Source organism: Cervus elaphus, chromosome 21 (genome assembly GCF_910594005.1).
Source record: "Cervus elaphus chromosome 21, mCerEla1.1, whole genome shotgun sequence".
Taxonomy (NCBI): Eukaryota; Metazoa; Chordata; class Mammalia; order Artiodactyla; family Cervidae; genus Cervus; species Cervus elaphus.
Genome location: NC_057835.1, coordinates 67456777 through 67469021, shown reverse-complemented (window position 1 = coordinate 67469021; position 12245 = coordinate 67456777). Strand labels below are relative to the sequence as shown.

General features: G+C 47.1%; 1 protein-coding gene across 2 annotated transcripts in view; it reads left to right on the top strand.

Moving 5' to 3' along the window:
- The window catches only part of MATN2 (matrilin 2), a 163021-nt gene that overhangs the window by 138522 nt on the left and 12254 nt on the right, over positions 1–12245 (top strand). For both annotated transcript variants that reach the window (XM_043879246.1, XM_043879245.1), the window contains exons 11-13: positions 7652–7774; positions 8975–9097; positions 11478–11600. In XM_043879246.1, coding sequence (XP_043735181.1) covers positions 7652–7774; positions 8975–9097; positions 11478–11600 — 369 coding nt within the window. The remainder of the gene's footprint in view (positions 1–7651; positions 7775–8974; positions 9098–11477; positions 11601–12245) is intronic.

Here is a 12245-nt window from a genome sequence, read left to right as displayed (position 1 = left end):
CAAATTCATATGTTGCAAGTCTAACTGTGGAAGGTGATGGTGTTAGGAGGCGAGGCTGTTGGGAGGTGATTAGGTCGTGAGGATGGAGCCCATATGAATGAGATCCCTGCCCACAGAGCTCTCCAGTCCCTTCCGCCATGTAAGGATACAAGAAGTCTGTGGCCTGGAAGAGGGCTCTTGCCCAACCATGCTGGCACCCTGACCTCAGACTTCCAGCCTCCAGAACTGTGAGCAATACATTTCTGTTGTTATAAGCTATTCAGTCTGAAGTGTTTTGTTAGAGCAGTCCCAAAGGACTAAAACAGAGGGGGTGGTCTTCCCAGGCACAGGAAATAGAACATGCCAGCCAGGGTCCAGAGAGTGAACTGAAAGAAGCTGAGGGTACTGAGTACTAAGTACCGAATACTGAGTAGTAAGTACCAAGTGCTGAATTGAGAGGGAGACTGGAGAGATGTGAGCCTGGAGGAGCCACTGAGACAGACCACTGCAGCATTTAGAGTTACATTATGCTATGTGGAGGTTCAGCTTCCCTTGAGAAAACTGTTTTAGTTTGCCTTCTGAGAATTTATCAGCCTATCTTAGCAGCCTCTGCTGAGCCTGCTGGGCAAGGATGACCCCTGGACCAGGGACCACGGAGGAGACAGACCTGTGATCTAATCACACCTCTGCCCCCAGCACTGCTGAGACTAATCATCTCAGCAGGGTCAGGGGCCTTGGGCAAGTCATACCCACTCTGTGTCCTTCAGTTTCTGTGACTTTAAAAGAAGGTGTTGGACCAGTTCATCCCCAAGGTCCCTTCCAGCCCGAGAACGAGGGCAGAGGCTGGCAGAGTGCTCCATAAACACTCACTGAATGAACGAACTCTTGTCGGAGTGCCCACCATTCTCCCCAGGCTGAAGGCCCTCCGTATTCGTGAGTCAGGGATGGTGGCTCTCTTTGCCTGTTAGGTAACCGCTGACATGCTTTCCTAGCAGAGAGTACCCTTAGCTCCAGGGATACGCTGACTCCAAGCTGGTTTCCTGACTTGGTGACTGAAAGGCAGCTGAAAGCCTGTGGTCGGGGAGTTAGCTACAGCACAACTTTGGCCTTCTCGAATTTACCATGTGTGGTTCTTTAATTATGAGTGACAGGAATGTCCCTAGTGTGCAAAAACTGGACGTTTTGCTGAACAAATGCGAATTGCACTCTGCAAGGCTGGAAGGAAGGAGAGAAGGGGGAACCCAGCTGACCGCCACCATCCACACGGCGTGGGTTCTCATTTAAAACTCTGGTGACCCTTGGTTTGCAGAGTAGAAAGCTGAGGAAATGTTTCCTTTTACTCAGCAGGCGTTTGCTGAGGACCTGCTGTGGGGGCCAGGCATTAAGTTAGGAGCTGGGAGATGCAGGAGAGGAGGGCAGGTGCAGCCCGTGGTCCCCTTGGAGGTCAGAGCCCGTGTGAGCGTCGTCCAGTGAGGAGGCGGGCATAGGTCCAGAGCAACCAGTAACTGTTTGGTGATAGCTGTGATGCTGGGCTTTCCTATAGCTCAGGTGGTAAAGAATCTGCCTGCAGTGCAGGAGACCTGGGTTTGATTCCCTGGGTCAGGAAGATCCCCTGGAGAAGGGAATGGCAACCCACTCAAGTATGCTTGTCTGGAGAATCCCATGGATAGAGGAGCCTGGCGGGCTACGGTCCACAGGGTCGCAAAGAGTCGGACACGACTGAGTGACTAATACTACTACTACTAACTGTGACGTTACCAGAGGGGGCAGGTGCCTGGGGCTGTGAGGCTCTGTGCAGGGAGGTCCCAGAAGACATCTAGAGGAGGTGGAGGCAGCAGACGATCGGCTGGGCAGAGCCCTGTAGGGGAAGGGCTTCTGGCTTGGTGGGCTTCCCTGGCGGCTCAGCTACTAAAGAATCCCTCTGCAATGCAGGAGACCCCAGTTGGATTCCTGGGTCAGGAAGATCCACTGGAGAAGGGATAGGCTACCCACTCCAGTATTCTTGGGCTTCCCTAGTGTCTCAGCTGGTAAAGAATCCACCTGCAATGCGGGAGACCTGGGTTCGATCCCTAGGTTGGGAAGAACCACTGGAGAAGGGAATGGCTACCCACTCCAGTATTCTGGAGAATTCCATGGACTGTGTAGTCTATGGAGGTTGCAAAGAGTCAGACACGACTGAGCCACTTTTACTTTCTGGCTTGGTCCTGAGGTGCTGAAAGAAAGTACTCAGAGCTGGGGGGAGTGTGGCTGAGATGAGGCAGCGGGCAGGTCCTGTGAACCTCACCAACAATTCTGTGTCCTAGCCAGACTCTCAGGAAGCACTAAAGGGTGTCAGGCAGACGGAGGGAGGGATGTCTGTACGCATGCTTTAGAAGAGGACTGGATGGGGTGAAGTAGGTTTGTGGAGACCTAGTTAGTAGATGGAATAACAGCCCAGGAGGAAGACAATGGCAGGTGGTTCATGATGGTGGAGGAGCAGCATCACCTCTCTGGACACTTGAGAAGGTCTGTCCCACACTGGCATCTCACCTCTGGCAGTTTGTTGGTGTCATCCGTGGGGCTTTTAAAACATCCGAAAGTCCAGGCAGCACCCCGGACCTCCCGAAATAGAGATTATCTTACATTGATTGATGCAACCTCCTTGTAGGACAATTTGAAAAATATTTATCCGGGGGTAAATGTTCCTACCCTTTAGTGAGGCAATCCTACTTCTAGATGTTTGGGGCATGCTTTCCCATTGTATGCAGAACTACAGGCAGACAAATGTCCCCTGCAGTAACATTGGTAATAGCAAAGCCTAGGAACCACCTCAGTGCCCTTACAGTAAGAAACTGGTTAAATGAATCACGGTGCTGCCTTTAAAAAATAATCACATAGGGTGTCAAAGGTGAGAGAAGAGTACTTTTCTAAGATTTTTTTTGTCTGTTTAAATTTGACTTTATTTTTAGAATGGGTAAAAGGTATACATAGTTTAAAAATCAAAACAATACGAAAAGACACGCATTGAGGAGTTTGGCTCCTACTCTTGCCCCCCCTTCCATCCCCCTGCCTCCCTGCAGTTCCCATCGGTAACTGGTGGTGGGCAGCCTCCATCCAGGGCGGCCCCTCCTGGATTCACACACGTGTATTCACTCCCTCCTTCACCGTCCGCTGCGTGACCGACAGCATAGGAAATAACAGTGGTGTGTCCCTTCTCCAGTGAAGTTATCAGAAACGCTGTGGCTGCTTTCTGGGAGCTCGCTCTGGCTTCTTGAAGTCATGTCGGCGTCTCTCTAAGGGAAGCCGTGTTGGGAGCAGCCCTGTGGAGAGGCCCACACGCTGAGGAACTGAAGCCTTTGGCCAACCGCCAGGGAGGAACTGAGGCCAATGCACACACCAGTGAGCTCAGAAGCAGATCCGCCAGCTCCAGTGGAGCCTTGGGATCAATGCAGCCCCCAGGGGACCAGCTCGACTGCAGCCTCACGAGAGACTCTGAACCAGAACCTCCCCACTGAGCCACTGCTGGCTTTCAGACCCTCAGAAACTGTGTGACATCACACATGTTGCCTTAAGCTGCTAAGTGTTGGCACAGCTTGTTTCACAGCAATGGATAGCTAACATTCCATTTTATTTCCATTCCATTTGTGTTTCTTTAGGGGCTTCCCTGGTCGCTCAGCTGGTAAAAATCTGCCTGCGATGCGGGAACCCTGGGTTCGACCCCTGGGTTGGGAAGATCCCCTGGAGAAGGGAACGGCTACCCACTCCAGTATTCTGGCCTGGAGAATTCCATGGACTATACAGTCCATGGGGTCACAAAGGATTGGACACGACTGAGCGATTTTCACTTTCACTTTTCTTTATGTGAATAAAAGCCAATACAAATATCTGTTTATGTTTTTCCCCTTTCCTTAGGCACACACAAATGGCGCACTATGTACCACATTCTATGCCTTTTTTCCTTCACTTAATGATATTTATTGGAGATTTCTTCAAACCATTACATAGACAACTTACTTATCTTATTTACAGCTGCGACTGCAGCCATGAAATTAAAAGACGCTCACTCCTTGGAAGGAAAGTTATGACCAACCTAGACAGCCTGTTGAAAAGCAGAGACATTACTTTGCCAACAAAGGTCCGTATGGTCAAGGCTATGGTTTTTCCAGTGGTCATGTATGGATGTGAGAGTTGGACTGTGAAGAAAGCTGAGTGCCGAAAAATTGATGCTTCTGAACTGTGGTGTTGGAGAAGACTCTTGAGAGTCCCTTGGACTGCAAGGAGATCCAACCAGTCCATCCTAAAGGAGATCAGTCCTAGGTGTTCATTGGAAGGACTGATGCTGAAGCTGAAACTCCAATACTTTGGCCACCTCATGTGAAGAGTTGACTCATTGGAAAAGACCCTGATGCTGGGAGGGATTGGGGGCAGGGGGAGAAGGGGACAACAGAGGATGAGATGGCTGGATGGCATCACTGACTCGATGGGCATGAGTTTGAGTAAAGTCTGGGAGCTGGTGATGGACAGGGAGGCCGGGCGTGCTGCGATTCATGGGGTTGCAAAGAGTCGGACAGGACTGAGCGACTGAACTGAACTGAACTGAACTGAACTGAACTGAGTGTCTCATTGGGGTTTCCCTGGTAGCTCAGCTGGTAAAGAATCTGCCTGCAATGCAGGAGACCCTGGTTCAGTTCCTGGGTTGGGAAGATCCCCTGGAGGAGGGCATGGCAACCCACTCCAGTATTCTTGGCTGGAGAATCCCCATGGACAGAGGAGCCTGGCGGGCTGCAGTCCACGGGGTCACAAAGAGTTGAACACGACTGAGCGCCTAAGAACAGCATCTCACTGTGCAGAATATTTATTCAGCTTGTCTCCTGAGTAGTCGTGGACATCTGGGTTGTCTCCCACTTTTCATTATTACAAGCGATGCTGCTGTGAATGACTTGAAAGTATATCTCTCCATATGGTGCCAGGGTATCTGCAGGAGAGGATCCCAGAAGTAAAGCTGCCAGGTCAAAGGTACATTTTGTACTTTAGGTAGATACTGCCAGATGGCCCCTCCAAAGGGGATGTCTCCCCTTAGTATGTTTGAATTTTGAATCATGGGCCCGTTTTGCCTTTCAAATAATCTCTGCAGGTGACTGATGTTCCCCTGAGATTGAGAACCATCCCTCTATTCTCTTGATCAGATGCCCCAAGTGGGTAAGGGAAAAGGTTAAAAACCCAAATTCTCTACATGCTTTTAAAGCATGCACACAACAAAATTTCCAAACAGCTATTAGTACAAAAGCCCAGGAGAGCTCAGAGGCTGGGCTGGGAGCTCCCACGATCGTCTGCAGCCAGCAGTGAGGATGCCCCCTGAGAACAGTGCTTTCAGGCTCAGCGGGCTCCCCATAGAGGAAAGCAGAGCCCCTCTGCCAAGTACAGACTTGTCCGGCAAGAGCCTGGGGGGCCAATGACCTTTCAGGATCCCTGTGGAAAGACTCAATCACTCTTCAAAACTGCAGCCTGAGATGAAGCTACAGGGACAAGACAGGGCATGGGGGATGCTCCAGAAAGAAGGGGCATGCTCAGGAGGGCCTGTCTGCATTATGGCTTGACAAGGCTGGCCTGAAAGAGTTATAGGTATTGTATTACATTGGAAAATGGAGTATTCTTAATATAAATTCATGGTGAGGAAAAAAAAAAACCGCTCACCTCCACAGCCAGGCGGCTGTCTGTATTATGGATCACTCAATTGTATTTCCACTCAACACTACGTGAGGGATTACCCCAAGCCATCGAGAAATGTTCTGCATCAATAATGAGTCTAGATTGTGCCCAGAGAAGTAAGTCATGTTCTGAGCAAAGAGCAAGGGCCAGCTCTGCTTTGACTCTCGTCTGCAGTTATAATTTTAGTTGATACAACGCTTTCCCACTGTTCAAGATTTTGGCGGCCCTTCTGCCCAAACGAAGACAAAATTCCCTTCATGTTTGGAAGCTTACTTTAGAGTATAGCAACGCAGTGTAGCGGGGGAAAACATGGGATTTATTATCCGAAGATTACATTTTTAATCTGATGCTGTCACATATTAGCAACTGATGTTGGCAAGCCATTAATCTTCCCAAAGCATAGTTTCCCTGGCTGGTAAATGAGAATAACAACAGCTGCTTTAATTAACCCATAGGGTCGTTCTCAAGACTCCCCTCCAAGAAAAATACTGCAAAAATGCCTTAGAAAAAAGCGTATGGTCTGTGCCTGGCTCTATAAGTAATTATGCGCTTTGGAGCATTCATTTTAAAACCTCACTTCACAGCCACTGTAGAAATTCTGCTCCATCTGAAATGATGGCATTGACTCTCAGAATTATGTTTGGTTCTTAGAAAAAGTCCCTTTCCGTCTGTCCTCAGTATCAGGCTTTAACACATCAGCCTGGTTTTTACAGCCTGCTGTCACAGAAGCCGCCCCAGCCCCATGGATGGTGGGGCCATTCTTCAGTTGCTCAGTCCTGTGACCTCAGGGTCACCTATGACTCTTCAGTCATATCCATGTGAAGATGGACTCTTTATATTAACCCATCAGCAAAGCTTGCAGGCTCTGCCTTCAAAGTCCAGCCACAGTCTGACCCTCTCGCCCGCCTGTCTGGGGCACCAGGGTCAGTGCAGTGACTCTCTTCCCACTCTCCCTGCTCCAGCCTTACCCATGGCCTGTTCTGTGCAGTGGTCCTTTAAGAAAAAAGTCAGTTCGCATGACTCCACTGCTCAGAACCCTCCGGTGACCCCTTCTGACTTAGATGCAACCACTGCGTGTGACTCCCACGAGGTCTGTCCTGGCTCATCGCCTGCCCGGTCCCCTGATCTCCTTGCCTTTCCTGAAACCTGCCGCACCCGCTCCTGCCACTGTTTGCGGATGCTGTACTTCCTCGGGTGTCATTCTTTCCAAACACCACATCCCCTCATCTCTTTCTCCAGGGCTCCGCTCACTGTCGCCTTCTCTGACATGGCGAGGAAAATGATAAGCCCTCCGCACGCCCCAGATCAGCAGGCCCTCCCCATCCCCCCCATCCTGCTTTTCTCTGTACACTTTCTCCTGACATATCCATTTGTCTGTCTGTCTTGCCCCTCTTTCCTTCCGCCCTTGCCACCACATGTAAGCCTCACAAAAGCAGAAACTTGGTTTTACTCATTGTTACGTCCCCAGAGACTGGAAGAGTGCCTGACTCAGAGAGAAGGGACTAATGAATTATTCCACGGATCAGTGAACAAATGAATGAATGAATGGATGGATGGACGGATGACCGAAGTAAGACACATACGTGAATACATAAGCGGATATGCAGATAATCATGGTTATCTGATAATCTGACATTATGATTACATGATAATCAATGATGTGGAACTTATTTTCTAATATTTATAGGCCATTTCTATCTCTCCTTTTGTAACTTGTCTTTCCGTGTCTTTTGTTCATTTTTCCTACAGAGATGATAGTATTATTTTATTTTATATTTTATTTTATTTTTATATTTTAAATATTTTATATTTTTATATATTAAGACATTTTGCTCATAGACATGCTTTCTATTTTGAAATGTGCCCTGTAGGATAAAGTACTGCTTTCATTTAAGGTGTCTGAAATATCTTAAAAGATTAAAGAAGTCACTAATGTATGAATCATTTCCTTCTTCTGTTTTTCTGTTTCCACTTGGATTCTCAGAACTGGACGCTTGTGCTTTGGGCAAGCACGGTTGTGAACATTCATGTGTAAGCAGTGGAGACTCTTTCGTGTGCCGATGCTTTGAAGGGTATATACTCCGTGAAGATGGGAAGACCTGCAGAAGTAAGTTCTTATTGGAGTGGGTTCCCATTATTATGTCTGATCTCTGCCTGAATCCACCGGCCTGATCTCTGTGTAAATCAGTTACTCTCAAAAACTGTTGCCACAAGACCAGTAAATGTAATGTGGGATCCTAGATCAGGAAAAAACCGACATCAGGTTGAAAACTAAGAAAATGTAAATTAATTATGGGCTTTGTTTGATATTACTGTATCAGTATCGGTCCATTCATCATAACAAGCGTATCACACTAACATCAGATGTTAATACTAGTGGAATCTGGGTATGCGGTTTACAGGGAATCTGTGTACTATATTCTCAATTTTCCGTAGATCTAGAACTGTCCAAAAAAAAAAAAGAAAGCTTATTAAAAAGAAAACAAACAAATGGACAAGTGACACAAGTCAAAGCCAGAGCCACAACTGAAGGTGACGTGCCCTGTGACGGGAAACAAGAGGCTGGCGATGTGCTCTCCTGGAAGGATGTCCAGGCTGAAATCCGATTCTCTCAGCTTTTAGCGCTGCCATTAGTTAGCTAGGCAAGCTGCTTAACTTCTCTGAGCCTCTGCTTCTTTATCTTTAACAATATTGTTGCTACTGTTTCTGGTGGCACAAATCCCTCTTAGAGACCACCTTTTGATGAGGCCATTCCCACATCTCAGAAAGCAAGGTCTTTTCCATAGGGCCAAGACACATCTCCGTCAAGTCAAAGGGGAGTGGGTAACGCCGAGCAAATGATTCCCACCCTTGTCAGTCATTTTCTCAAGCTTCTCAAAGTACTTTACAAAGAGAAACTCCTATTGATGCATTTGAAGAAAAGATGGGTACCTGAAAGTATTACTCTCATTTTTCATAAAGGAAAGGTAAGCTTGCAAGAGGTTAAGTGATTCTCCAAAGTCACGTTGTCAGGGAAATGCCTAAAACGAGATTTCAGCGTCACTAATCCAGATTGAGGTTTAATCTCCTAAGTAATCATGCCAGCGCCCGCGGAAGGCCCGTGATGGATTGCGTTTTTACGAGACACTGATGTAGGTGCTGGTGGAGGGCGGTGGCTGTGACAGTGAGGAAGCTCGGAGGGTGAACCTGAAGCAAAGCCGCCGAGCTCAGATGGCCATGGAGTCCAGGGGCTGAGAAGGATGGATCCTCCCAGGTGAAGCCCAGGGAAAACTGACATTGGTGACATTTTTAACTTTGCTGTCCTCAGGGAAAGATGTCTGCCAAGCAGTGGACCACGGCTGTGAGCATGCTTGTGTGAGCACTGGAGAGTCGTATGTCTGCAAGTGCATGGAGGGATTCCGGCTGGCCGAGGACGGGAGACGTTGCAGAAGTAAGTCACTTTGACTCAGGACAGTTAGAGAGCTTCATTTGACGTTGGAAGTTTTCCGTTATAGTCAGCGTCACTATTGTAAGTTCCTGCCTTGGATGCTCTGAAACTGTTGTGCTCGTGATCAGTCCACTGGACCCGCAGCGCTTCAGGAATTTCTCAGCCAGGGTCCTGAGCTGTCAGGCTCTTCGCTGCTTTCACTTTCTCCCAGTTGTAGCCCCTTTCCACAGGAGTTGTGTGGATGCCCAGAGCCTCGCAGAGTGCCTGGCTAGTCATTGGAAGGGATTAGAATCTGGGTCAGCAATCGCAGTGAGGGTCAAAGCATAGTTGTAATGCTTTTGCTTCTTGGAAAACCTTGTAAATAAGGGCAGAAAGTGAGAGAAGGGATGAAGGGTTTTTTTTTTTTTTTTTGGGGGGGGGGTCTGGTTTATCCATTAACATTTACTTCTGTGGGTCACTCAGAACAGATTATGAGAGTTTTCTTAGAAGGTATATTGCTCAGGGTTCTCCAGAGAACCAATGAAATGTATGTTTGTGTGTGTGTACATACATGTGTGTGTGTGGATAGATGATACATCAATAGATAAGGAATCTGCCGGACCAATAAAATGTATGTTTGTGTGTGTGTACATACATGTGTGTGTGTGGATAGATGATACATCAATAGATAAGGAATCTGCCGGACCAATAAAATGTATGTTTGTGTGTGTGTACATACATGTGTGTGTGTGGATAGATGATAGATCAATAGATAAAGAATCTTCGGGGCAGGTTGGTGACCCAGGGAAGAGCTGATATTGCAGCTCTAATCTGAAGGCAGTTTGGAAGCAGAATTCCCTCTTCTTTGGGGGAATTCAGTCTGTTTTTCTCTAAAGGTCTTCAAAATAGGGCCCACCCATATTATGGAGGATAATCTGATTTACTCAAAGGCTCGTGATTTAAATATTAGCTCATCTAAAGAAGTACCTTCATAGCAACATTTAGACCAGTGTTTTATGCAACAACCAGGAGCCATAACCTAGCCAAGGTGACGCATAAAATGAACCATCACAGCCCTGAGAGGGAGAGAGCGGGACACGTGAGCTCAGTGAAGTGGGCCATAGACGAGCATGGGGTCAGGATATTTCCACCCACCGTGAGATTCTGAGGTGTTAACCCCTACTTTGGGGGGGTCTTGACATGGTCTACTTGTTTTTGTGATATTCTGCTCCAGTGGGCAGGATGGCCCTTCTTTAGTTTAAAAAAGAAAAAAACTCATCTGTTGTGGAGGTTGATTTGGGGGAATTTCATCACAGATTCCTGAGATAACTTGCGGCTTCCACAGGTCAACACAGAGGGGCAAAGGAGAACTCACTCCTCATTATGCCTCCAGGAGGAGGGGCTTTTCTGCCTGTAGCAGGAAGTTCTATTTGCAAGACCGATTCCTGGGATGCCCGTGGGTCCATGGCCTGACTCTGCGGGGCGCCCTTCGCAAGGCTGTGTTTTGCCTTCATGCTGAGGTGTCCTGCGGGGACCACGGCTACAGTTCCGCCCATTATGTCTGCCTGAGCCGTTCATTCATGCTTCCGTTTTTGTAAGCATGGAACACACGTGTGTATCATTTCTACACTCAACACGCTTTTTTGCTCAATAGGGTGAGGTTATACAACTTGTACAACAGTAGGTTGAGGTTGTACAATTGTACACAAGGCTCAACTTCTTCCTCTGAAATTTGACTGCTAAATCAAATCCTCCCATTCCTCCTTCTAGAGGGATCTGTAGTCACTGATTCCAGTTTTGTAGGTAGCTTCTCGTCTTAGGGAGCTAATGACATAAAGGAACCAGAGAACAGAAGGCTTTCATACCGTGGAGGAGGACCACTCAGGACACTTCCTGACTCAGCCGTGTTGAGGGGCTGTGTGACCTTGGGCCACACTGTCAAACCTTGTTTCTTCATGTATCCATTGGGGTAACTATCCCTGCCTTCCTCTCTCCACAGGATGCTGTGAGGATTAAAGAGCTGTCACTACTCTGAAGAGTCTGAAGTGCCTCACACATGAGAACTCTACATTAGACAATTGAAACTGGGATGTCTATGGGGAAAAATCAGTAGGGTGGGAAAATCAAACCTCAAAGTACATTGAACAATTCTAAAAATTATTAAGAAATCCAGGACACCTGATCACTCAGCTTACCATTCAGTTTCATGGAAACGAGAGATTTCTTAGACGAGATTTCCTTTACCATGCCCTCTCCTGAGTATTAGACTGAAAGGGGGGATGTTATAGAGGAGGTTTGAATGGAGTTTTTAATGGTTTATTTCCATGATCTGTCCTGACATGACTGTTCAATCCCGCTCATTTCTACACTGATGGGGTTGCTTCACTTCCTATATTCCCCTCAGGGAAGGATGTCTGCAAATCGACCCACCATGGCTGTGAACACATTTGTGTTAACCGTGGCAACTCGTACATCTGCAAATGCTCAAAGGGATTTATTCTAGCTGAGGATGGAAGACGGTGCAAAAGTAAGTGATCTGAACTGGGTTTTTTTGCTTTAATTTGGTTTGGGAGCAATTGTTTTTTTGAAGTATTTGCAGGAAGTAAATCCCTCACCTCTGCTTCTACCATAGATATAAATGTGTATGCATAGACAAAGAATGGGGAAGAGAGCTTAACTGCATCTGTGAAAACACTTTTGGTTTCAGTTGACAGTAAGTTCACTGTCAGCTAAGAGGCTAGTGATCGTAGCTGAATATCAGGAATGAGGGAGGTAAAATTTGTGCTTTTAAACTTAAAAAATAATATCTCTAAAGTGGCAGAAAAAGCCTTGAGTTATTTTATAATCTCAGAGTAGAGAACTTTCTAAACATGACCTGAAACATAAAAAAAAAAAAGGAATATGTATAATGAGAGATTAAAGCTACAGTACATTTTTTACCTTTTAGTTATCAGAGTTCAGTAAGTTTGATGATTCCTTACGTTGGCAAAGGTATGTTGTAATAGGCAATTGTAAATTTATCACTAGGTGTCTGAATTGGTACAACTTCTAGGAGGGCAGTTTGGCAAATATTTTAAAGGCAGTTCCTGCTCCGTCCTGGTGTCTGAGTGATTCCCTGGCCCAGCAAAGGGGCCACGTTTCCAGAGCTCTGAAGACAGAGGGTAACACCCCA